Source organism: Petaurus breviceps, unplaced genomic scaffold, assembly GCF_028583685.1.
Source record: "Petaurus breviceps papuanus isolate PSGF00001 unplaced genomic scaffold, PetGlider_PUasm1.0 685, whole genome shotgun sequence".
In the NCBI taxonomy this organism is placed as follows: Eukaryota; Metazoa; Chordata; class Mammalia; order Diprotodontia; family Petauridae; genus Petaurus; species Petaurus breviceps.
In genome coordinates, this window is record NW_027186455.1 from 3,361,301 (window position 1) to 3,388,937 (window position 27,637).

At 35.4% G+C, this 27,637-nt stretch overlaps 1 protein-coding gene across 2 annotated transcripts in view; it reads right to left on the reverse strand.

Annotated features, from left to right (window-relative positions):
• Positions 1 to 27,637, reverse strand: part of FAM13B (family with sequence similarity 13 member B) — a 107,253-nt gene that overhangs the window by 51,690 nt on the left and 27,926 nt on the right. For both annotated transcript variants that reach the window (XM_069104274.1, XM_069104273.1), the window contains exons 3-7: positions 24,654 to 24,844; positions 24,035 to 24,247; positions 20,912 to 21,089; positions 20,370 to 20,514; positions 12,835 to 12,995 (exon numbers count right to left, since the gene is read on the reverse strand). In XM_069104274.1, the coding sequence (XP_068960375.1) occupies positions 12,835 to 12,995; positions 20,370 to 20,514; positions 20,912 to 21,089; positions 24,035 to 24,247; positions 24,654 to 24,810 (854 nt within the window). In that variant the 5' untranslated portion in view covers positions 24,811 to 24,844. The remainder of the gene's footprint in view (positions 1 to 12,834; positions 12,996 to 20,369; positions 20,515 to 20,911; positions 21,090 to 24,034; positions 24,248 to 24,653; positions 24,845 to 27,637) is intronic.

Below are 27,637 nucleotides of genomic sequence, written 5' to 3' on the forward strand. Positions count from 1 at the left end.
GTCGCCCCAATCCCCACGCCCCCTTCCCCCCCAGCCAGCAGCAAGTCACAGCACTGCTTGTAAGAGCAGAACCCAGACAAAGCTCACAGTTAGTACCTTCCAAGTGGCCAAACCAAACCCACTAAAAATATCTGTCCATATTTACTGACATTAAATAATGAATGGGACTTGACTACCTCAAGCCTAAACTTTTTAGGGTGTTAACTTTTATTTTAAGATAAGGTCTTAAAACGTTCTTTACTTAAACTGACAAAGGTTCATAAAAACCATCTCCTCCCTCCTCCTTCCATCCATACATGAATTTGCAGCATTTAGTTCATTTCTAGTAGGTGTACATAAGCTAAATATGAATTAAACATTTGGTACCTTTTGCAGAGACCTATAGGCTATCACAGAATTCAAGAGAGCTCTCAGTAATCCCAAAGTCAAAGGTGAGCCTGCCGTGCCATAATGCTTCAAACAAAAATTGAACCTCAAAAGTTTCTTGTTATTCTAAGATAGCAAAAATTCTGCTGTATCTTAAAGAAACCAGGCTACAGGCTATTTTTCAACTTAAGCAACCAATTCCTGGAGCTCAGACAATTTTTATTTTCCAACTTTACAGCTGGAAGCACTGCCTTTTAGTCACACATCCTAAAAATGAAACTGTAAATTCCCCTTCAACAGTTAAGAAGTACTATGTTTATTCACTTCTGGGTAAATATATTTTAGGAAGGACACTGATAAACTGGAAAGTGTCTAGAAGAGAGAGGACAACAGGGATAGAAAAGGTCCCCAAATTTGTATTTTAAACATGCGATCTTTTTTTTATCTTGTTTACTTAAATATTTGTTGATTACTAAGTTCAGAAAGTTTTAAAAAACACATTAAACCCCTCCAATCTATCTTCTTGATACTTTCCTTCCTTATGGTTGAGTTACCTTCTTCAAAGATCTCTTTGAAACCGATATTGGCCTACAAGCTTGATAGTAGAGGTTAGAAGACAGAAGAACAAGAGACTACAATAATTGTTGTGAGCCCAGTGAAAGGTTCAAAGACATATTAAAAACTTGGTCTGCGTCATAATTTTTTTTGCAACAATTCATAAGAAAGATTGACACACAATAAGTTTTCAGTAAATTACTGAGTAAGAATATTCAAAATCAAAATACTTATTCCCCCTCTTTTGAAAAATTCCAGGGCAAAAATATCTATTCTAAAGCTACATTATTCTGTCCCTTTATTCCCCATTCACTGTGTCATTTAATGTGCAAGTAAGAAAAGATGGTACAGGAATACCAGTTTGCTTTGATCTATGCAGTTTAACAAGGAGCTTTCTTTAGGCTTTACCACCTTCTTACCTCTAAATTACATAAAAATATAATATTACATAAAATTCTAATCAGCCTATCAGCACAGCATTAAAAAGTGTATAAGAAAAACTATGAGTAAAGACATTAAATATACTCAACAGCTGAAAGATCATGAAGAGTTGCTATGAAGAGGCAGATAAACAGTTCAAAGGTACCTAAACTCGTAGATAAAAACAAAAGGCATAAAACTGAATGTCCATGGAGAACAAATCAAACTAGTTTTGCTAGAGGAGGAGGGGATGAGATAAGATGGGATTTCATCTCTAAAGCCACATACAAACTAGACTACATACATCATTCAACTTATCTTTGTGGTGACTGAAGGACAAAGGGCTGGTTAAATACATAAGACAAATCTAGAGTATGAAATACGCTTCTGATATAAATATTTTAATAAACTATTTTTTTTTTCAGTTTAAACCAGTTTCTCAGGACCTTACTCTAACAGCAAAGCTAACAAAAATCCTCAAATATACTGAAATAGCCTTAAAAAAAGATGTGCATTCATCAGCACAACTCTGTCCTACAGCAACTACATATGGCTAAAAACAGGACACGAATTCTGATGAGCATAGAGACAGGATACATAGAATCCTAACACATTTTTCGGTCAAACTACTTACAAATTCTGCAGACAGATGCTACACACAGACCGTCAGTCCAAAAATGTTAATCATATGTTATTTAAATCATGGATGTATTCATTAGCGATAGTACCAAATGACAAAGCAAGAGAGACATACTAAATCACAAGGGACATATATTTCTTTAATCTTTAGTCAAGTGTTTTGCAGCTCTAACTGATTAATGAATCCCTGCTTGTTGTTCTCTTCTGCTGTTAACTACTTAAAAAGATCAGCTTATACAACCAATAAATTTTTGGAAACCATAAATAATTTTAGACTTATCTTTTTTAACTATTAGAATTTAGAGCTCACATAACATCAAGTTATCATAAAGTCAATATTTGCTCAAAGAAATACATAATCATAATAAGCAGTACTTCCTCTATATCCTAGCTACACCAAAATTATTCTGATCAACTCACCTGTGTAACAAAACCTTGCAGGCCATTCTGAATATTGTAGCTATTCCCACTGAACATTTCTGATAAAGGGACTTCATTTGAAAAATCATAAAAGCGAGTTGATAAATGCTTATGAATATTACTGGGTTTGATTTCAGTGGCTGCCTTCCAAAGGCTGAGTACTTCTAGACAGTGCTGTGCTAAACTCTGCAGTCTAAATAGCAGACTGCAACATGAGGTCACTACTGACAAGAAGCTACCCAATCAACACGCCAAAAATGTCCTCTCAAGCTCTTTACTGCTTTTTAGGTGGAGCACAATCAGGAATCTGGGTGAGATGCCACACACGGTAACATGTAAGCCTGATCTAATAAAAAACAAGCCAATCACAGATCTAAGGTCCCTTCAAGCTCTGATAAGATAGTCTCTTAGGAACCATAATTTCATTCATTCATATCAAGGACATAAATGTCAAGTTGATTTTTGACTTAAACATAGGAAGCGCCTAAGTAGAAAACAAGTATATAAACAAGCACAAAATGGCCAGGGGGAATAATGAACTGAAAACTCAAAAATAAATATTCTAGAATAAGTTAACATGATCTTAGGGTACATTAAGACAGGCATAGTTTCCAAAACATGGGAAGTAATAATCATGTTGTACACTTGCCTGGTAAGACAACAGATGAATTTCTATGTTTATTTCTGAGATCTGCATTTTGTGAAGGACCCGGACAAGCTGAAGATTATCAAGCAGTGGTGCACAAAGACAGGGCCACAGCATGAACTCCCAAGTGTGGATGACCAACAGAGATTGGTCACAACACATCCTCCCTGTGATAGCCAAACATGTGACTTGTTTCCAACACAAACACAACTATCCACCTGTTATATAGCCCAACACTCTCCAACTCAATTCTCTTCTGTTCTTGTACAATATCCTAACCTTATATCCTTCCGAGCTACACATCCGCTTCTCAGAACAGTCATGACTTCACCCCAACAAGGACACCCACAGCAGCTGCTGCCCACATACCACTGGGAAATTTCAACTCCTCCCAGCCACCCTCCTCTCACCACCTCCTCCATCCAAGCACATTCACCAGAAAGGAGTATGTGATCAAAAAAAGTCTAGAGGCTTTTAGAGTTGTTTCTATTTGAGTTTGACACCACTGGTCTAGAGTCAAATAAAGAGGATAAGAAGGAACCTCAAGACCATACTATATGAAGAATGAAAGGTTGAAGAACTGTTAGTGTTCAACCTGGAAAAGAGAAGACTGGGGTGGTGGGGGTGGTTGATTTTTCTTTATCATTATTAGGCCTGAAAGATGAACTAGGAGCCAGAAGTGTAAGTTGCAAAGAAGTTTAGTTTTAGGTTTAATGTAGGGAAACACAAACAATTTGACTTCTCCAAAAGTAGAATGAACTGTCATGGGAGAAAGTGAGTTTTCACTTATCAGAAAAGTCTATCCAAAGGCTAGATGTGATCTAAGGAATTCCTATTCAGACTCCTAAGATCCCTTTTCTAGTCCTGAGACTCTGAGACAAATTACACGAGAAATCTGAACAGGATCGATAGTTACAATTTGCCTCTCATGATATCCAAGAAGCAACAACTTGACAATTAATTACACGATTCTGAGAAATATGAAGATGAGACAATTCCTTAATTTCATGTTGCAAACGTTACCCTTTAAAAATCTGCTGTGAGTCTCCATAAATTTGTACCATCAACATAAAAGTAACTAGGCTAGAGTATCAGTATTGAGGAAGATTTTCCCCGTAATTATGACAGATAAGTAAACAGTTGCAGTAAGTTTCAGTTTGTCCAACAGTAGGCACTCAGATTCATTAGACTGAAAGTATATAAATCACTTACATTATGATTAGGAAAAAAGAGCTTCTGTCTATAAGAGACGATAATATAATAATACAAAAATTTTAGTAATTGAAATATTAACTACAGCCCTTGCATTACTTTCTTTTGGCTGTAGATGCAGCTACCTCTATGGGAGATATCAAGTAGAGTGTTAGGTTAGTGTTAACGTTAGCCAGAAAATCTGAATTTAAATCCTGGCTCTTCTATTTACTACCTATGTAACTACAGGCAAATTGTTTAACCTCTCGGGGCATTAGCTGAACTCTCTGTCACCATACTTTTCCATCCCTGACAATGCTGCCGCTGCTCCACTCTCCAAATTGTAACTTCTAAAACTATACATTGAAGTAGCTAAGTCACGCAATTCGGAACTCCCTTCACCCCTGTTATTTTCTATCAGGTTGTTCCACAAGGACCCTTCTCCTATTCCTTATGCCTCAGCAAAGGGTATATTCAATCAACTACCTCATTGTTTCACTTCACTGACTCAAACTCTATCTCCAGGCCACCAATCTCTTATGAATTGTCTCTCCGATTAGAATGTAAGAAAAGCAAAGTCAGTCTCATTTTTTGTATTTGTATTATTAGTACTTAGTACAATGGTTAGCATTATATATATATATATATATAATATATATAGCATACTTAATAAGTGCTTTTTCATTCATTCATCTATAAAATGGTGGGAGGATTAGATGACCTTTAGGTTTCTTTCCAACTCTAAATTTAATGTTCTACCAATAAAAATATAATGGCTATTATACTAGTACAAGAAAACTACCTGGCAAAATGGCCAGACAAGAGTCAGAATCTATATGTAAAGATAACTGGAGAAATAAGAAGAAATAAAGCAGTAGATCCCTATTCTCATTAGGCCAACTGAAGAGTTTTATTTCCTCAGTAGAAATTAGAAAATAGAATCAGAGGGTAAGAGGGCTACAGGTAGGGAACAAATGCCTTTTTCTCAATCTTCAAATCACTCACTACCTCCTTCTTGTCCATTTGTCTCTTGCTATTCTCTCCGCAAATCTAACCAAAATATGAATCCATAATGTCTCTGAATTCCCCAGGCCCAGTCATTCAATAAACATTTATTAAGCACCTACTATGTGTAGGTAGGCAGCTAGGTGGCTCAACTGATAAAGCACTGGGCCTGAAGTCATGAAGACCTGAGTTCAAATCTGGTCTCAGACACTCACTACCTGTGTGACCCTGGGCAAGTCACTTAGTCTCTGTCTGACTAATCCACCAGAGAAGGAAATGGCAAATCATTCCAGTATCTTTACCAAAAAAATCCCATACAGGGTCAAAGAACTGGACATGACTGAATGACTAAACAACATGTGCCAGGTACTGTTATAAGAACTGGAGATACAGAGAAAGGCAAAAGGCCGTCCCTACTTTCAAAAAGCTTACATTCTAATGAGGACAACACGCAAACAACTATGTACAAACAAGCTATACAAGCATAAATTAGAAATAATTAACAGACAGAAGACACTAGAATTAAGGGGGATGAATAAAGGCTTCCTGTAGAATATGGGATTTTAACTAAGGATATGAAGAAAACCAAGAGGCAGACATGAGGAAGGAAAGCATTCCAAGCATGAAGGACAGCAAGTGAAAATACCCAGTGGTGGAGTATGTTATGTGAGGAACAGAAATGAGATCAATGTCACTGGATTGTAGGGGTAAAGGGTAGGGGGAAGAGTTTAATATAAGAAAACTAAATGGGTGGGACAGGTTAGGAAGGACTTTGAATGTTAGAGAATTTTATTTTTAATCCTGGAAGTAACAAACAGTCTCATTTTCATCATCTGCCCAGTATACATTCTCTCCTCTTCCTTCTCTTTCACACACTCCTCCTCCCCATTCCCTCCTCCCATGCTTTTCACCTCTGAAAACTTTATGTAAATCAATGCTACTGTGGCCAATATTCTACTCACAATCCCTGTGTCTTCCCAAACCAAAATACCATTTCTTGGCCTCTACTCCCTATTATGTGTTGTCTCCCCAATTAATAAAATGTAAGATCCTTCAGGGCAGAGGTTTTATATATTTTGCATTTGCATCCTCAATCCTTAGCACACTGCTTGGTATATAGTAAATATTTATGGGATCTTCTAGTGGTGCTATTCTTTGTCCAAACAAGAGATATCTAAACCAACAGGGAGAGAACCCAGAAAGGCAAAAGAAAACAGATCTAAAGAAAGTGACCCCTGGAACCAGAGATGAAAGTCAGCTATAGATTCATGAAAGGATTATGGCAGGAGCAGGTCCAGAGTTCAGCTGAGTGAACCACCCAGAAGAGATGCTATACCACTGAGGAGGACCCTGTACTACCAGAGGTCTATCCACCCAGGCCATCTCACCACCTGCTTGCTATGAACTCCTTTCTATGATTACTGCTCCCTTCTATGTGCTGTCTTCCCCTATTACAATGCCAAGTTCCCTGAGAGTTGGGATACTATTCTTTTTTTAAATCTATATCACAGAAATTTAGTACAGTCTAATACATATTAAGCACTTGATAAATCAATAAATTCATCTAAATTCTAAAACTAGCAGGCATTTTAAACCTAAAAAAGGGAAAAGATACATTTTCTCTTCACTTTAAAAAAATAATTATCAAATTAGGTATTAAAACCACAACTTTTAAAAGACTACCAGGTCTATCTATTATCTTATTTGTGGTTCCATAAACATAGATTCTCTGAACTGGAAGAAAAAGTTGAAAATTTCTATGCCCAATGTCCTCATTTTAGAGAATTCTCAAACTTCAGTTATGTAATAGCCAACATAAAATTAATTTTAAATCACAGGATCACAGTGCTATACTTGAAAGAAACCTTAGAATTCCTCTAGTTCAACCCTCTCATTTTACAGGTAAGGAACTGAGGCCTGGAGATGCTAAGAGACTTGCCCAAGGTCATCCAGGTGGTAGCAAGTAGCAGAGCTGGAAGCTGAATCCAGGTCCAATAAATCCAGCACTTGTTGAACTAACCCACACTGCAACTATTTGCTCACCTGCAAAATAAGATTACACTGAACTACCTTTAAAAGATAGGTCCTAGAAAACAAATTTTCATTCTATTTGCTTATTGCAACAACTTCAATTTTAATTCCCTAACTGCAATTGTTATTCTTCCTTAGTCTAGGGAACATAAATCAATATTTGCTATAGAATATATACTTTATATCATCATAATAATAAGCAACATGTAGGACTTTAAAGTTTGTAAAGCACTTTATAAAAATTATTTCATCCCCTCCCTAAAATAACTCTGGGAAATAGGTGCTATTAGCATTTCCATTTTAGAGACAGGGAAACTGAGGCAGACAGATGTTAATTCCCTTGCTATTAAGTTCCTGAGGTAAGTTCTGAACTCAGGTCTTATAAATAGCAGTAAGTCCTTTTTAGGATCTTTGTATAACAGAAGTTTATTCCCCCCTCCCCAATGGAAAGTATCTGCATTCATGTTTAGAATCTCAAGTGATAAAGTCATAAGCACATCCACAAGACTTCAAATCATTAAGGGAAGACATTAGCACCATTATCCTGGCACTGTTCCCAAAATCCCCAGGGAAGACTCATGCCCATATTAATTGGCTAGTATCCTGTATTTCCTTTTTTTTCCTTTGCTCTAATCCTTAAAACCAACATGAAAGTCTCCCCCTCTTTTCCCAATATCTTCACTGGTATCTATCTGGGCTAAAAGAATTCCAAAGTACTGGCATCATAGATAGAACCCTCTACATCTAGCAAATCACAAAACTCATACTTATTCCTTTCAACTACATTCAAAAGATCTCAAAGAACAGAGTGGAAAAGGAGAAAACAATAACATACCTTGCTCACCACCATCCTGGAATCCCCAAAAAGAAAGAACAGTTCTAACACAGTTCTTACAGCAGTTCTAAGATCAGACTTTTCTCATACGAAAAAGGAAAAGTGGATCCCAATGTTCATTAAATTACTTTTGGACACTTAAGTTGCATATAGATTTCCTTTCCCATCTCCAGTTAGGACATGGAATATCACATAATTACTCATTTGGAGAGGTATTTGTCACCAAAAAAAAAAAAGAAAAGAAACTGATCAGTTGTCCTCACTTTTAAACTCTGAACTAAAAGAGCCCTCACATTCCTTTTGTTGCAATGAAGGATTTTAATTTAGTGGCGCATTAAAAAAAAAAATAGCACTGACTGGCAGTCAGGTATAATGATTTCAAGTCATGGTCCTTTCAATTACTAGTTGCTGTGACCTTAGAAAAGTTATTTTACCACTCTCAGTGACAGGTCTCAGTTACCCATCTATAAAATAAGGGGAGTATATTAAACTATTTCTAAAAGTACCTTACAATTTTTTTCCTTTAAAAATCATAGAATGATACCTTTGTGAAGCACGCGTTACGGCAGATATAAAGATTCAAGGTTGACAAACCATATATGTATACTAATTAGCTGTGTGATTCTGGGTACATCATTTAAACTCTCTCTGAGCATCAGTTTTCAAATGCCTAAAATAAAAATAACTGGTTGTTTTTTTTTTAATCACAGCAGTAGAGAACATTAACACAGTAGCTTATAAAGACCTTACATATACTAGCAAAATAAATAACATTTGTGTATGTCGGGCTGAGGGTAAACATTAAAGAGTCTCCTCTCAATCTATCTTACAGAATCTGTACCTTCAAGAAATGCAATTGTCTTCAAGAACAATCACAAATGTTCACAAGCAATGCACTACACAAAATTCCATTTTAACAACTGTAATTTCCAGTATGATGTCACTGCATTCCAATTATAAACACAAGGAATATTTCCATCCATAAAGAGGGGACTATCACTTGGAAGATTTGGGCTAGACCCCAGGATCAGTCAAAAGGCAAGCAAAAAATTTATCTTCACCTCTGATCTTCTCTACCTGGAAAACTGCATGCTTCCCCAAAACATATACCTGTTATCCTGGCAAATAAATTAAGAGTTAAGAGCAAAAAAAAAAGTTTGATACTAATACGTTATCTCCTACTACTTCTTTTCATTAGATGAACTGTTTTTCATATCTTTAAATTTTCTGCACTATTTTTTAAACCATAATGCTACCTCAAGACCTTTTCATAGACTCACTGAGCTAGTAATAATAGCCATTCATAAACGTGTTGTCCTTTAAGGTATTCAAAGCACTTTACTAAGACAAACCTGTGATGTAAAAAGTACAAATTCCATCCCTAGCTGACATACAAATGCCCTTTAAAATACTCGCGAAAAATCACTGTCTAGCAAATGAAAACCTTCAGTGGCACAGAAATTTAACTTCCACAAATTCCACTTTTCCATCAATACTGTTAAGAAAATTTTCCTCTTTAGTTTCCCTAATGGTTTTAGTTCTGTCTTCTAGGACCAAGTAGAATCAATCTAGTCTTTATTGTATGTTCAAATATTTGAAATTTGGTATTATGTAAGAACTCTTCTCAGTTCTTCTTCTGCCCTAACCCTGCTGCCATTCTCACCCTCCTTTCTCAATAACCAAGCCAAGTTTTGTCCTTTATAGGTAAACATCCCCAGTTCCTTCAAATCATCATATAGTAGGTTTTCCTTTGGGAGTAGGTGGTATTCAAGTTTTTTTTAAAGCACAATTCCTGAGTCAAAACAATGTTTTCTATTAGAGAGAATGATTTGCTGGCAAAGACTTCAGAATATGTTTCTATGGAGTTTTTCACTGTGCAGCAAAAAACAAAAATAACCTTCACTAGAAAAAACACTGTGTAAAAACTGCTATTTGTTTAAGTATTCATTTACCTGTAGAAATAAATAGGAAAGTTACAGGAATAAGGAGAAATGGAAAAAACCTTTTACAAAAAGTACACTATCTATAATTGCTGAATAGTTTGCATACCTATGTACCATTGCCCCACATGAGACTGCAAGTGCTCTCTGAATCTTAAAGTGCAATGGAACTGTGAGAGGTATTATAAGTATTAAGGGTAGAGAAACCATGTCTTAATTATTTTCATATTCATTTAACAACCAAACTACATATATGCAAAACCCTACACTATATTTTCCTATGTTTTTCACACAGTAAGCTACTAATAGCTTAGTGAATTAAGAACAGTAAAAGAATCATTAGATGACAGAGGATAGGAAAAGGTGCCAGAAGGAAATCATGTAGAATGGGAAAAAAAAAAATCAACTGCAACTCAGAAAAGTATATAATCAATATATACAGAGATAGTATTTTCCAAAATGTATGCCATGGGATTGTTGAAAGTTGTTTTGGGGAAGTATATAACTGAAAAATTCACTTTTAACAGGATGAATAAATCCAGAATAGAAAAGCTACTGAGGTGAAGTTGCTATGTATGATATACACACAAACAAAAGACACTGCTGTAAAAACATTTTAAATGGATTCACTTTGTTCACTATCACAAACAGAAACTATACACAAAGTAAATAAGACTAAATGTTCAACCTACCTATCAACCACTTAACTATACATAAAGTAAAATCCTCATGCTTTTTTTTAAAGTTTTAAATGCTGTTTCTCAAGCTACCTCAGCAGCAGGTAACAAAGTCTTTCTATAGAATGCAATGCTTAGGTATGCATCAAATGGATAAATAATTTTTATGTCCAGTCAAGGAACAAGCAGTCTAAACAAAAAATGATATCAACTATAATTAAAATACCAAAGCTATAGCCTAGTATATACTCAAAGTAAAAGAGTGCAGTGTGATGAAGCACTATGAAAACAGAAAAGCATGCATTTGAGTCCTGTCCTTCTCACTTGCCAGGTATAAAACCTTGGGTTTGTCATTTCCCCCATGTCGGTCTCAGTTTCTTCCAACTACAAACTGAGAAGAGTAGACTAGATTCTGTTTACTATTCCTTTTCCAACATTCTCTTCTCAAATATATTTGCATCTAAAAAAATCAGATCTCTCATTATTACCAAATATAAAAAAAAAGTAATGTTTTCAAATGAACAGAGTTTTGTAAAATGCTTATAAACTAAGAAAGGGAAATAACTTGCCCAAGATCAGAAATAGAATCTAGCTCAATTATGAACTTTTCAGATGTTAAAACCCCTATGCTTACTTATTTTCTGAAAAGTCACTGAGAAGTATTTATTTGAACTCTATTAAGACACCCTACTGGAGAGAGAAATGGCAAACCACAGCTTGGCAATGATTCTAGACTCTCAAAAGCCATTAAAGAAGAGACCATGTTCTGGTAGGTCCTACCAAGCTGGAAACACTTCTTGTGGACCTAATGACAAGCTGGTTTAACTATCACCTGAGACTGAGAGCCAACCAAGCTAAGTTAAGTTTCTCTGATCAACAGGGTAATAACTGAATAAGGAATTTTGTGGTCACAGCAATTTTTGAATATGAGTTACTAAATAGCTAACTGCAAAATACATTGAAGATTTGTAATCAGCATTGGCAAAAAGAGTACCCATGCACAACAGGGAAACTACAGAGCCCTCAAGTATGTACAGAACATGCTACAGTTATCACTCCATTTGAGGGGCTACTTTATGCAGAAGTGATGCTTATGTAATGAATTTTAGCACCTTTAGGTTTCACCTGTTCTTATTCTTTATTCCCTTCCTCACCACTCATGACAATGACTTTCAAAGATATGACCTGAATGCAAGCTTCTTTAATAAATGATATTGGTAGGGTGATAGTTCTCAGAAAATAAAATGTTTCCAAAATTTTCTGCAAGTCACAATGACTGTCATTCTTTTAAAGAAAAGGAGAACACTTTCTCCTTTGGGGAATAAATAGCACTTTAAAACTACACTTCACTTCCATTTATCTGAGACATACATACTCAGACTCATTATGCCAAAGCCGTTTGGTTTCAGTACGTGACTAAACTGGTTCCCATAAATTTCTAATCACAAATAATAAGCCAGATATGTAGCTGTGCCACCTCTTTAATCTGAAACACACTGAAAGTCATGTTACCTTGAAGAAAACAGAATGATATAGGGTAAAAACAGAGAACTTGACAATATATAATTTTTGATTTTGAGTCCCAGTTCCATGACGCTCCACAAGTTGCTTAAAACTACATTTTCCTCATCTATAAAATTATACTTCACTTTTTATTTCACAAGGTTATTGCAAGGAAAAGTACTCAGTAAATTAAAAATATGCCGTATATTTTAACTACTTCACATAGGAACGCTGCTGTTGCCTCTCTATATTCACGTTGGAACAGGGATGCACAACAGGGAGGATCTACAGTGACTCCTCTCCCCTCCAAGGCTTCCAAAAATTTACCTTTGTCTACCTAGCTCAGTTTCCAGACAGCAGAGTTTAAAGCTTTGACAGAAAGATTGGAAGTACCAGCCCTAAACTATCCTAAAGAGTGAGATATGTCATCTGCCAGAATACTATAAATATGTGCTTATAACTAAAAATTTCCTTCATTTCTTTCAATTAAAAAACAATCACTTCTTTTTCTTCCTTTATTCAATTGGTGCAACCTCAAAAGTCACATGGAATCTCTATGCATATTTCAAGAATTGAAAACCAAGGTTTTAATAACTGAATCCTTACCTTGTTGATGCTTTAACACTATTAGATTCCAGGATGTTCTCGGTCATCCTCAAGTGTACCACCTCTGGCATTTCTTTAGATTTCTCTGCACAATCTTCTGGAAGTTCTTCTGACTGCTCTAGCTTTTCATCATCTTCCTCTTCCTCAGAGAGTTCATTAATCTATTAAAAAACAAATTTTAAAAGATTGACAATCCAAATTTTGATAAAATTATTTTATTTATAGGCCAAAGACAAGTTATTATAAAAGAACATTTTGAAACTGAAATTTAAAAAACTTTCTAAATCCAAGTCTCACTTAAGAGAATGTTGTTGATACTTGCTCTACAGGTCTGAAAAAAGGAAAAGTATGGACTGGAAAAGCAAACAACATCTCAAAGAAGGACAAAATAACAATACATTTGGAATCCCACTGAGAACATGACTATGCCTTTCAACTACCAAAGAAAATTTAAGCACCATGATTAACATTAGGGCAACCTCATCTTCTGCCCAATTTTCTTAAAATATAAGATTAAAGGTTTCTTAATCGCTCTCTGCTTTCCAAGTGCACAAAATGAGTTTATTTTAACAGGCATGAAAAATCCATGAAAAGTGCACATATACACTCAAAAAAAAACCTTATTAAAATTTCTAAAATGAAATCAGTCTTATTTAGACTAAGTCTGCTGAACCTGAAATGGTCAAATCTGTGACTTTTGATGGAGAAGGGGCATTACCTGGATAGGATCTGTTCTGTTTATAAAGAATTGTCTCAATATACTATAATTCACTCTTTCTTTCTTAAATGGGAAGACAAATCTAGTGTTTGTTCCCTCAAAGTGATTATTTCAGGAAATAAGTCTCATAAAACAGGCAATGGATGCTAAAATTTGAGAGAGTTTTTTTTAAAGTAATGAAAATGGGGGAAAAAATTACAAATGTACCTGTTCCAATGATCAAATCTAACTTCTTCAAATGCCCCAAAGGTAGAATATGTTGTAAATGGTCTTTGATAATTTTTTGTAAACTGAACAGTATATATTTAAGGGCATATGAACAATGAAAGCACACTGAATTCAAATCATTCCAATCAAATATACTAGAAGTGCTAAGAATACACTTAAGTTTTACAATCATGGAAAATGGCAGTGCTCTCTCAGGATAAAGTCCAAATGTGGTTTCTAAACTCCATGTTAATACTGCAGTTATGAAAAAGAAAAACCATCATTATATCAAAGCATCCTATAATGGTTTGTCATCCTGCTTATCAACTAAGAGAGGATTATAGAATTATAGCTTAAAGGGATCTCTGGGCTCAATTAGTCCAACCCTCCTCATTTTACAAATTAATAATGTGTGGTCCAGAGAGGTTAAGTAACTTACCCAAGAATCATATAGGTAGCAAAAAGCAAAAGCCAATATTCAAAACCTACCCTCTAACTACAAATTCAAAACTTTTATAGTAACAAAAGGGTTTAAATTGTTTAATTTTAATTTTAAATTGCAAAATTTAATTATTCTTGATGGAAATGGAAATGCACTGCCAACATCATTGCCCCCCCCCCCCTTTTTTTTTAAGGCAGCTAGGTGTTATAGGAGACAAGAGCACTGGGCTTGAGTTAGAAAGACCTGAGTTCAAATTCAGTCTCAGACACTTACTAGCTGTGTGACCCTGTGCAAGTCATCTGACCTCTACCTCAGTTTTTTCAACTGTAAAACAGGAATAATAATAGCGCCTACCTCACAGGGTTGTTGTGAGATATATTTGTAAAGCACTTAGTACAGAGCCTAGAACATAGTAGACACTTAATAAATGCCTATTCCCTTCCCCTGTCCTTTTTTGGTGGAACTGAGTTAATGATAAGGCAGGCACCTTAAGTGACTGTCCTGAGTTGTAGCACAAAAAGGTCTCTGCTACCATTGAGGCATATGGGGCTAACTGTCCTAACTGAACAATCCCAGACTATTGGATATTAGGAATTTGCTGGCCTGCTTTTAATAATTTCTCCCTAGCTCTCTCTCTTGCTGTCAGGCTATTTCAATGCCTATCTCTAATAACCCTTCCTTTCCTCCCACATTCTCATTTCTAGTAAACTAAGAAATCAGAAAGATTTGCTAGAAATTGTGTCTAAAGAAAAAGCAAAAATATGAGTGAGAGTGATCAAGACACAAGTAAAGTCCTGAAGGGTTCCCTTGAGGTAAAGCAAATTCAATTCAATAAACTTATTAAGCATCTACTTTGTACACAGAGCTTTTCTAGGTATTGGAGTACATAATCCCTGCCCTCTTAAAGCTTACAGTCTGAGGATATATGACACATAATACAAATAATTACCACATATGACAAATGTTTGAGGGGGACATGAAATACAAAAGGGAAAGGCATTACCAATTTGGGGGATGAAGTAAGGCCCCAAGAAGAAGCAGCATTTGAGTCAAACTTAAAGGAATGGGTAAATGCAATATGGTACAATGGAAAGAGGAGGCAGCTAGGTGGTTCAGTAGATAGAGAGCTTGGGCCTGGAGTCAGGAAGATCTGAGTTCAAATCCAGCCTCCACTAGTGTGTGACCCTGGACAAGTCATTTTAACCTCTATTTGCCTTAATCCACTGGAAAAAGAAATGACAATCTAGTATTTTTGCCCAGAAAACCCCATGGTGGGGCAGGTAGGTGGTGCAGTGATCAGTTCAAATCTGACCTCAGACATTTAACACTTCCTAGCCATGTGACCTTGGGCAAGTCACTTAACCCCCAAATGCCCTACCTTCCCCCTTCAAAAAGAAAAAAAAGGAAAACCACATGGATGCCATGGTCCATGGGGTCACATAGACTTGGACACGAATGAAGGACTAAACAATAGCAACAACAGAAAGAAGAATGTTATCAGAGGGGCAAGGGGAACAACGTTTAATTATAGTGTGGTACAGCTGTATAAAGACTAGATTTGGAAAGAGAAAACCCAAGTTTGAGTCCTGCTACTTACTACCTGCGACACCATGGAAAAGTCACCTGAGCTCTCTGAATCTCAAATCTCTTCCTTTCAACCCTAAATCATAAGCTTGCCTCTAACATTTTCCCTACAATTTAACCTCTCTGAATGTCATATTCTTCATCTATAAAATGAAGGTGCTATCTGTGGTACCTATATCACAGGCTCACAGGATTACTGAGGATAAAATTAATGTAAATTTTAAAATAAGGTAGGTAAATCACTTTGTAAACTTTAAAATACTAAACCATGTCAGTTGTTATTAAATTGTCTCATAGGAACAGGGAAGGCACTCTAGGCATAAGAACAGGACCGAGCAAAGAGAGAGAGAGAACTTATATGGCAGGTGGAATTTGTTCAATTTAGCTGAAGTGTAAGGGAGAGGTTATTATTTGAGAAATTAAGAACTAAAATATTAAATGTTTAAGTGCTATATTCACATACAAATCTGTGGCACTTTACATAATCTGGGTTTTTAGCTATGAAATGCCACCCAAGGTAATATTAGCACCATCTGAGCTATAAGGACATATTTACATAGGGGCCAACCTGTGTAAATTTTTAAATTGTACCAAATCACAAATGACTTTCCTTTTCATATATAACACTGGGTTAATATAGGAATAAATACAGAGAAATTTTTGGTGAATAGCTGCCTTAAAAAGGCAGATATTTACCAATTTAAAACAAAAGTCACAATTATAAATAAAATCAGAAATGTAAACTATTAACTACCTAATTTGCAAAGGCATCTGAGACTAGGGAAGGTATAAAAGGTACACAAGAAGGCATAAAAGAAAAAACAAGCGAGATGGTTTTTAAATTGAGCAAGAATTTACATGCATTCACTCTCCCAAATTTTAGGTTGAGATGATTCTGGAAATATGAATTTGCTACAATTTTCATGATTGGCAATATAGATAATAAAATGTATACACATTCAATAAAATATACTTGAGATAGATAAAATCAGTGATCTATAGAACACACATATTCTCACACAAATTCAAATTAATTCAAATAAACTTTTACTTTCCTCTATTATCATCATCTCTAGAAGTAATCTGGTAAGACAAGAGCCAAAAAGCTAAAAAGTGGCCATTACTTTCCACCCCAAAATAATGATCGTATATAAAGATGAGTTCTCCTAAACTGATACGGTGAATTTTAGAAATTTCATTTAAATAAATGTGGCCTAACTCCATCTCCATGAAGCTCTTCAGGAACAAGCACTTCTCAATGTGCCTAAATGGAAGCTGATTCAATCAATTAAAAAAAGTGTTAAGTTCATTTATTACGTGCGCAAATGGGAGATGCATCAGTTCAATCTAATAAATACTTATTAAATGCTTAAGAAAAAAAAGAATGAATGCTTGGCTCTCAACTTCTCAGTAGCTCTTTAGCATCCAATTCATTTCAGATGTTACTTAAAACTGTTCTGTGTATGTTTCTGCCTCAACTCCACTTCTGGTGGATCCTTATCCATACTTACATCTCTTCTTTCTTTCATTGTTGTAATTCCCTTCTCTAGGGCTTCGTGAAATGCCTGCTCTCCAGACTCCAGCTTTTGGAGAACGCTGCTGCCTGCCTTCTCAAATGTATAAAGAAACATAATTATGTCACCTCCATCCTCAGTTAAGGACTCCATACTAAAGAGAATGTTCACCTTCTTTAGCTTGTCTCAAACACGATCTCTACTTGTCTTCTACCAGCCATTTGTTCCTTTCTGTAGTCACAATTATCACTAAGAGTGTCTCCTGATTTGATTTAATAAGGCGTATAATAGCCAAGTCATTGCATCAATAGTAAAAAGACTGAAGGAAGAAAACAAGTGGGCAAATTTGATTTCATAAAACATGAAATCCAGTGTAAAACAGCATTACTACAGAGAGTGGGTCAGGCCCAACTTTATATTTAAGTCTTTAGGGTTTGGAATTCCTCATTAATGGATGAAAAAGCGGCAACAGTTATATTCATTCAAATTTGAAATAAAACAGGATTATGCTGAATTTTCACTCAAACACCTTATTATTATCTCATAATCCAAATAAAGTTTGTCAAAATTACTTAGGAAAAATAAATATGCAAAATTAGAAATCTGCTCCTTCACTTGCATCCTATTATATTTCCTAGTATAAGAAAACATACAGTCTTTTAAACAAATATATGTATCAAAATATATACATATTAAACAAATATATGTATATATACATATATATGTATGTATATATCACAATAAAAATACAGATTTTGGTAGTTAGTAGGCCCGAAGAATCACTACCTATATACAAATATCCCAGGGCTCATCCCTCTATCCAACCTACATTACCATAATTTCCTTCCCAATAGGCAAATTTCCTTTCCTCTATAAATAGACACAAATACAGACAACAAATAAATGTGTACAATTTTACTACATATTCCTTAATTTAGCACTTCTCATTTTTTCAGAGCTTAGTTCATTTGACCCATGCCATTTTTCCAATGTCTAACTGAAAAACAACACAAAATGCACATTCTACACAAGTAGATTAAGAGATTTCAGGGAATACAACCAAATCCCAATAAACAAAGAATGCCAGAGTAGTCTAATACAATCCAAAAAATTTTCACAAAGGTGTATCTTACAATATATATTGTAGCAGTTGTGATACAAATGCTTTGTATCAAGTCCATGTAACAAATCCCCTAAAAGTCAAAGCTTAATCTTAGAATCTAGCTGAATGATTCAAATAGTAAGTTTATTTTATCCCATTTTGCATAAACCTAAGTTTACAAATATAAGTAAAAATCACTGAAATGCAAATGAGCCAAAATTCTCAAACAAAAGTATATATTTTAGCAATTAAAACATAAGCAATGAGTAATTCCTGCAAATGTAACTACTCTCTCACCTCTACTTTCATTTCAAACACAGACAATTCTTTTAAAGGAGGTACTTCATAATTTTCCTTTAGTCTTACCATGTTTCTTAAGTTGAGATCCACATATGGTAGCTGTCAACTTCAAAACTGCACCAAAATGTCCATGTGTCACCTACTCAGACTACAAAGCCCACCCGTACGTTTTAATCCCATATGCACATTTTCATCCTTCATTCACACAGCAAGATGCATTTGGCATTTGCTACTGTGTCATTTCTTTAAAGTTCATGATACTTAAAAAAAAAAATAGTTTTGCTATCCATGTTTATGGTTTAAAAACAGGAACAAAGTGGAGACAGAAATATTCAAAGTAAAGTCCACACAGAAGATAGCAGGCAATATCAAAAAAAAAAAGTCCCATCTCAAGCATTTCTAAGCATTAAAAAAACTACCATTTATCTAGAGTTCAGGTTATACACAGAGTAATACCACTCTAATTCAGATAAAATAAAATGTCACTGAACTACAGATTATTTTATTTTCCAAGAAATGCTTTTATTACCTACAAGTAAATACAGTAACTAACAATTACCAAAGTGTTTCCAAATCCACTCTGGGCCTATTTTAATGACAAGACGAAGCTGCTTTATAATCAAAAATATACATTCATTGAAAAATATGTTAAAAGCTTTTAAAAAATTTGTTCTTCAAGGGGCAGCCAGGTGGCGCAGTGAATAAGAGTGCCAGCCCCAGCGTCAGGAGACCTGGGATCGTTTCTGGCCTCAGATACTCGGCACCCACACAAAAAATAACTGATCTTGTAACCTTGAGCAAGTTACTTAACCCCCATTGCTTTAAAAAAAAAATTTTGTTCAACATAGTTAAAATATCACCTACAACTACACAGAATATTATTTTGTTTGGTAAAATCATTTTTCATTAAAGAAATAATAATTTCAATCCAGATCAAAGTCATGAAACTCTAAATGGACTTAAAAATCATAGAATTTTACTGTAACTATCACACTACAGTTTTATCTAAGGGTGAGATATTATAATCCTAAACTATTTAAACTATAAAGAAATACCAAATAATTTTTTTAAACTACAATGTATCCAAAAACAGATAAAACGGATAATTTAATCTCTCACAGAGAAATTAAATGTGCAGCCTTATTTCAGGTTAAAGGCATTTCTTACTTACTACATAACTACATTTCTGCACTACAGAAGCTTAAATATCTTAAACACCAAAAATGACTTTTAACACGTTGGAACTAGGAGAGTATCCTTGAACTTCATTTCTCCATTTATCAAAAATTTAAAAACAAAGCAAATTTTAAGTTTTTTACTTATCTTCTAGGTCTCATTTCTAAATCTCATTTATCTCTAATACACCTCTGCAAATAATCTGCAAAAAATCTTGGACAGAAAATACAAACAATTTTTTATAGTGGATGGCCTAAGGTTTACATGAATTTTACATTACAATGCAAATAACAGACCAGAAGGCATGCCCTAGGTGTCATACACCATAAATATTTCTGAATTCATGTTTTTTTACAAATCATGTATTATCTATGTACAATATATGGCAACTAAAAGATTAAGAATCAATACTTCTATTTCATAGAAAGTTATAAATACATGGCTTTAATTTTTTAAATTAGTCTTCAAAATAGGACAAACTGGAATACTCACCTGTTCAGTTAGTGAACTCAAATCATTAGTAGATGAAAAATCTTCCTCTTCATTCTCAAAGAACTCATAGTAGTTTTCCAGAAGTCCAGCCATTATTCTGCTTACTATTTCTTGCTCTTTCAAATCTTCCACATCTGTATAAATGCTAAAAATACAAATCCTAAATTTAGTTGAGGAGTCTTCATCAACACACTTGGCAAAAGGAGACTTTTCTCCTATAGGAAACGAAAACTACTTCTGACCATACTTCAACTATCTCAAAGATGATTTGAAACACATTTTAAGTCAAGGGGCAGGTACCCTTTTATTATGAACTCTTCAGAGGATTTGATTTAGCACCTCTGAGCCTCAGTTTTTCTCATCTGGAAAATGGCATTGTATACTCTTCCCAATCAAGCTGGGAGGATTAATCAAATCTATAATAAAAATAATAGCCCAAAAGTCTGAATTCTCTAAAAGGCACTACATTTCATATATAACACTTCATAAATCCAAAATTTTTTCCCTTTGGGTTAAATGCATACATTTATAAAATAACTTACTGGAAGACATCTGGACCAAAGACAGCAGCCAAAGAATTTGCAGACCAAATTTCCTCATGATGTGATGCTACGTTGGCTAAAAATCTACACAGAAACTTCAACAAACTGTAATTAACAGGTGGAAGCTGTTGCAAGAGGAACCTCAACTTTCTTCCAAATTCATCTTCATTATTATAATCTGTAAAGTGTAATGACAGGTGTTTAAATGAAGTAAAAACAAAGCTCAGATATTCTGCCAATTTCACATTACTCTTTACCCTTCATCTTTTGACTTCCTGTAGTTAACAGCCTTTGGCTTTTTGTTTCATTTAAGGAGGAAGGGAGAAGTTATGAATGGGTGAGGCAGAGGTAGAGAGAGCGAGGATGAGAATTCAAAGGTTCAAAATGTTTTTTCTTCATCTACTTCTCATTAGTAGCATTTTTTCCTTCTTTTTCCCTGTTTCAATTTGCTGCCCAATATATCAGCATAGCTTTACTGTTCAAGCAGTGCCAGCAGTGAGAAGCTAACTCTACCTAAGCCAATATAAATAAGTCAGCACCAACTCCTGGGAAAGACAAATTCACAGGAGTAATTCCATCACTAATATGTCAGCAGTACTTTTCTACTTGGGTAAATGGTAAAATAACCTTGTCATAACCGTACTCCATGTTTTCCCATTCACTCAAGTATTAAAAGTACTGCTGCCATATTAGTGAAGGAATTGAAGATCTAAGAGAGAAATTAATTCCATTTTTTCTGTAATACCAAAAGAACTAAAAATAGGTAGACTACTACTGGAAGATTAAGGGGGAAGGAAAAATTGGTAACATTTAACATTAGGTGAAAACCTTGGGAGTTTGTCCAGAGAAATGTATTTTCAAATTACTAGTTTTTTTTAAAAATGTAACAATGGGTTTCCACAATACTATATCAGAAGAATGATCAAAAACAAACAATAGAAACATCTACAATCAAGGCAAAAAGAACTATACATAAAGAAAATAGATTCGGTCAGCAATGTAATTACTTGAATGCCACTTCACCTGTCACTGCAAAAAAAAAAATGTGATTTATCAAAGGGCCATACCATTTCTGCTAATCTCTCCACAAGTATATGCTAAAATGAGAACAATCTGAAAATAATAAGTTTCGTCTACTATTTTAAAAAAAATTTCATTATATCAAGATGACATCTGATGCTATCTAATACCAATATAATAGCTAGAATGAATGCAGTTGGTACTTTAAGGTATGTAAAACACTTTACAAATATTATCTTATTTTACCCTCACAACCACCCTGAGAGGTAGGTGCTACTACTATTTATCCTCAATTTACAGATGAGGAAAGTGAGAGAGGTTAAGTGACTTCCTAGAGTCAAAAGGCTTGGAAGTGTCAGAACCCAAATTTGAACTGGCTCTTCTTGATTTCAACATTTTTTTATCTACTGTGCCACCTAGCTGCCTTTTTAAATACATGTGACAATCCAAACCACCAGACAGGTATATCCTGGTGACAGAGAATAATAATTTCACATGATATCATTTAATAATATTACAGCCATAAATGCACACATTTTATTCAAATTTGTAAGAAACCAGACTATGACATTCTTCACTAAAAATCTTGTTTACTATAAACTTATCGAAAATGCACACACCAACTCATCATAAAAATAGAATATTAATAGGGATCTAGATGGCTCAAGAATAAATTTTTCCCCTAGGGGATCTGTAGTAAATTTTATATAACTCAAAATATGCAAGCATATTTACATTAATACACATATGAAAAAATACCAGAAACAAAAAAGATCTAGAAACTTTTTTTAATATCATTACTATCAGAAAAGCATGAAAAAAGACAATAAAGGGTCATAAAAATAAAACTAGCAATGAAGATTCATTTTGAAATCCATTAAACAACTGAAGAAGTACAATAGAGAATACTGTATTTTGCTGATTTCACAACATTAAGCTGAGTTGAGCTGTCATCAGAATGTATGAGACAAAAGATAGACACAATTTATCTTCACTGGTCTCTAAACATAAACCAGAGATTCCAAAGGACAGATAAAAACTGATACTCTTTCTACTTCCAAATAAAGTTATTGAATATTATTAAAGGTTGCTTCAAGAATCTAGATTTTCCAGAGTTCAACTCATTTTCCTACATTGTTTTCTCTTGATCACTTCTTATACTGGTGCCCTCTTCCCAAAATCAACTTGTAGCTAACTTGGTATTTCTTTTGTATATACTAACTATTTATGTATCTGTTGTCTCTACCCAACTAGGCTATAAAGTCCTGGAGCCATTTTCACTTTTGTCTGTGCTTCTTTGGTGTTTAGTACATATAAAGTGCTTAATTTAAAATCTGTTTAATGATTCATGTATATGCACGTATTTTTTAACCCACTGCTACCCTGCCCAGGTATAGACATGAATGGAATAGCTGGAATACCGCAATATAAATATTATATTGAGTACTCAGAATTTCTCCATTTTTTTTTTAGGAGTTACTGATAAAACACAGGAGTCTTAGAAGAAATTTGTCCAGTGGACTACAACTATACAATCACTCCCATAAACTATCACAAATCAATCCCAATATACTATGAAAACAAATTTACCCCCTCTCAAATCCTCTACTTTCATATTCCCATGTGAAAAGCTATCCAAAAAATAAAAATTTATTTTAGATTTGCTTGATTTTCCTTTAGATTGCTGTTTCATAGCCTTCTGGATGGTATCCAGGAATTATCATGAAATACTCTATTTCTGTGTTCTGCTGGATGGAGTAGGAAGCCTGTAAGTGGCACCACTAATTGGCACCTGAAGATAACTGTTGGTTATACTGTCACACCTCAACATCCTCTACATCACTCTACCTTCACTCTCGCACTTTATGCTTTCCTTTTTTCTTCTTCTTATCCTATACCTGAAGCCTATCAAGATCATTCATGAAAACAACTGTGTTCTACTGGCCCTTACACTAGAGCCACAGTGACTTCAAGAAAAGTCCATAAAGAAGAAAAATTAATCATACTCCTATAATGACCACTTAACTCAAGATGTTCCCTTCAAAAATGTGATAAATAATGGTACTTAGTAACTGGATCTTGGTCATCTATCATGCATGTTACCTTGAGAAAGTTGCATCAAGTGAATATGCAAGCTACCAGGGATGACAGGCTCTGGAAGTTCTTGAAGGAAAAACCTAAGAAGACTAATAGCTGAGGGAACATCTGCTTCCTTAACCAGATCCACATCTTCTCCATTGTCATATCTCTGCCTAAGCCACTCCACCGTCTCAGCATTTCCATTGACTTGAAAAAGTCCTTCTTGCTCCAGACCTCCTGTATTAGTACAAGAAAGGAAAAAATTTCAAAGCTACATTTTAAAGCAAATAAAGATACATAACCTCCAAATGTTTCAAGTTTTCATTAATGTTCAACAACCCTGGGCTCATACCGTCCAGCTCACTGTGCACCTGAATGTGGTTTCTGCGCCCTATATCCCCTCCCTTTATCACCCCCCTCCAATAAAGATGCTCCTATCTCTACCAAAGCACTCTAGGTTCCCTGATCATCGCTTTAACTTGGTCATCCTTTCGAAGAAGCGTAAGCTCGGCCACCAAACCAAGCTCTCTCCTCTCCTTCCTCCCGCGTCTGAGAGGCCAACGGAAAGCGGCTCCGTGGCTCAGATCGCGCGGAGGCCAGAGAACACCTAGAGCAGCCCCTTAAAGAGAAAGGAAATATATACCATGTTCCTCAATATAGTCCACAACGTGGCGGACTATGAACGGAACCTCATTGTCTGGATGTCCTCCCTGCTGCAGCTCATCAAGTGGGATCCCAAATATTTTGTTAGCAAGTACGGAGTTGCAGTTACTCAAGGAAGGGGAGGAGCTCTTCCTCATATCTTTTTGCAGCCAGAAATCAAAGCTGTCTTTTCTGTCAAATGAAAGACAAAAAAAAGACTACAATGATTAGCAGGTAGCAATATGACTAAACAGACACCAGAGACGGCTTATATCTGAATGTGCTCTTATGGACCCAAGTTAATTCCCAAATTTCTGACTCATGAAAAGAAACATCCTCTATGCTCACTAGTTAAATTTCAGTACAATTATCCAAAGTATTCTGCTATTATGGATTCTGTTTTACTGTCTCATGAGTTTGGGGAATCAAAACACCTAGAATACTTAGTAGACCAAGATTCTGAAATTTAGTACCATTGTCTACTACAGATTTTAGGAAGCAACCTGAGACAAAGAATTTGCCCCTTAGAGGTTAAACTAGTCTTTCCCAAGCTTATTCATGAACTATGACTAAATAAACTAGATTACTGGACCTTGATAGACAGAACTAGACTTAATGATCAAATTATATGCCTTCACATGGCCTAACATAACACAGAAAGATCCAGATGATTGTCTCCATTCTACAGCTAGAAACAATATTCTGGTCTCACTACTTCTACAGGAGAACCAAGAATTACTCAGTAAAGAGGCTTGTTACCAGTAAGATAGGCCCTACGTGACAATTTTTTGCCTACTAAAATCATGAAACAAAGAAAATACAAAAGGACCGTTGGTCCTAAATAGCCTGGTTCTATCATGATGATGACAACAGTGATGATGATAGAAAGGAGGCCAAGGATACTATGAGACCATTAACAAACGTTAATAGAGAGGTTTTAATCTAATGCCAAATTAATATACTCACAGATGAGCAGAGGATTTAGTGCCAGAAAAGGTCAGTCAGTAAGATATTAGCAACCACTGACCCACAGATGTAATTTTTCACATCTATATTTTTATGATACTGACCTTTCCACGAATCAAGATTATCACCGACAAAAACATGAAAAAATGGAAAGGCTTTCACAAGCTATTTTTATTAGTATACCATACAACCACCGCATTTATCCAAACTTCTAGAAATACAAAATTCCACCATATCTGTTCATTACAAAATGAAACAAAACAAAACCCTGTGACAGCAATACAAATCTTAAATGATACAAAAGTTTCCTTGATGGAAGCAACAGCAGATGATATTCTGATTATCAAGGTCAAGCAAGTAAAAAATGCCTAAGTTATTGCCAATGCTATTGGAAACTGTCCTACTCAGAGTCCAAAAAGAAAAAGGATTCCCTATAAATGGCATGGGACCTAGATCCTTCTATTCGTAGATAATACAGTAATGACTACATCAAGTTCCATTACATTGCAGGGCCTTCTTAATTAGATCCACAGCCACTCAAAGAGCTTAGCTGTCAATTCACACAGGAAAAAGAAAATGGATAAAAATTGCCTACTATTTGGATGATGTCATACAATTGGATAGATAATGCACTGAGTCATTCTATTACTATTTCTTAGACAGAAAAATGGACAATGAACTTAGCCCAGGATCAAAAAGACAAGAGTGAGTTATTTGGGAAAAAACTAGAAATTTTAGGAAATTACAAAATTATTTCAATGATCTCCAATTTTACTTAACATAAAAAGTCATCTTTTGAATTCCAATATTCTAGTGATGTTGCATAGTTATGAATTATGCAACACCCCAATAACTAAAAAAAAGCTCAAAATATGAAGTGCTTATCATGTGCAAAGTATTTTGCTGAATGCTAGGGATACAAATAGAAAGAGGAGTCCCTGTTCTCAAAGACCTTGCATTCTTTGTTCTTGTTTCTCTTTCATTTCTGAAGAGGACCAATGACATTACGGGTGATTGACTTGTGCATCAATTGAATTTGTGAGACAGAAGTGCACAGTCATTAGCCTCACTCTCTCTTCCAGAGTCATCAATGTCCAGTGGTAAGACAAAAATCAGGATTACTGGCTATGGCCCAGGACAGAGTGGATAGCCTTGGCATTTTGATGTCTGATCAAGCTTTAATCGCTCTACAATGCCTGCTTCAGTCACTTTCACAGCTGTTGGAACAAATTGTTCTCATCTACCCATTCCTCTGGAAAGGTCCTCATATGCCTAGAGCAGACACCCTAACTCACAGATGGGTTTAAAACCTGTTGGTTACACTCAAACTGGTTTAGCCCATCTGCAAAGATGATTTTACCAGAATGCAGACTCTGTACATGCTACAGTTTCTTGGAGTCACAGATAAAAGAGTTAAACGACAACTGGACATCAAAAATGGATAAGCACCCCTGAAAAGGGCTCACATCAGAGCTGCTACTGCTCCCTGAACAATCCATATACATAGAATGCTTGCATTGAGAAAACAAGGTTTCATATACAAGCCCCATATCCATGTCTGATGCCAAACTGAGAGTATGAGGGACTTTGGTAGCAAGAACTTTCTTTTCCAGGTCTTTAGTTGTAAAGAGGAAAACATTACAGCACCTGCAGAAGTAGGGCCAGGTTGCACCTCCACAAGAGTTGATTCTGTAGATGTTGACTGAGGGCACTGGACTGGAAGCAGATCAGGTGAGAAAGAAGACTGTTACTATTCCCTAGGATCTTTCCTGGGCTATCTCCAGGTCTGAGTAAAGGGGGTCACTGAGGTGATGACAATGGTTTGGGCAAGCATATGCAGCCCCAGTAGACACTCTGAAGCTGAGATGCCTTGCCTACCCTGTGGATAGCAATTTGTTGAGTTGGCTGACACCTTTTCTACAGAGGCTGTTCCCTGGGATTATGGCTATAGGGGCTAGGTTGGAAGCAGAGCCAATAATCTGAATAGTACCAGTAGCCCCAGGGCTCTGAAGCTCAGGG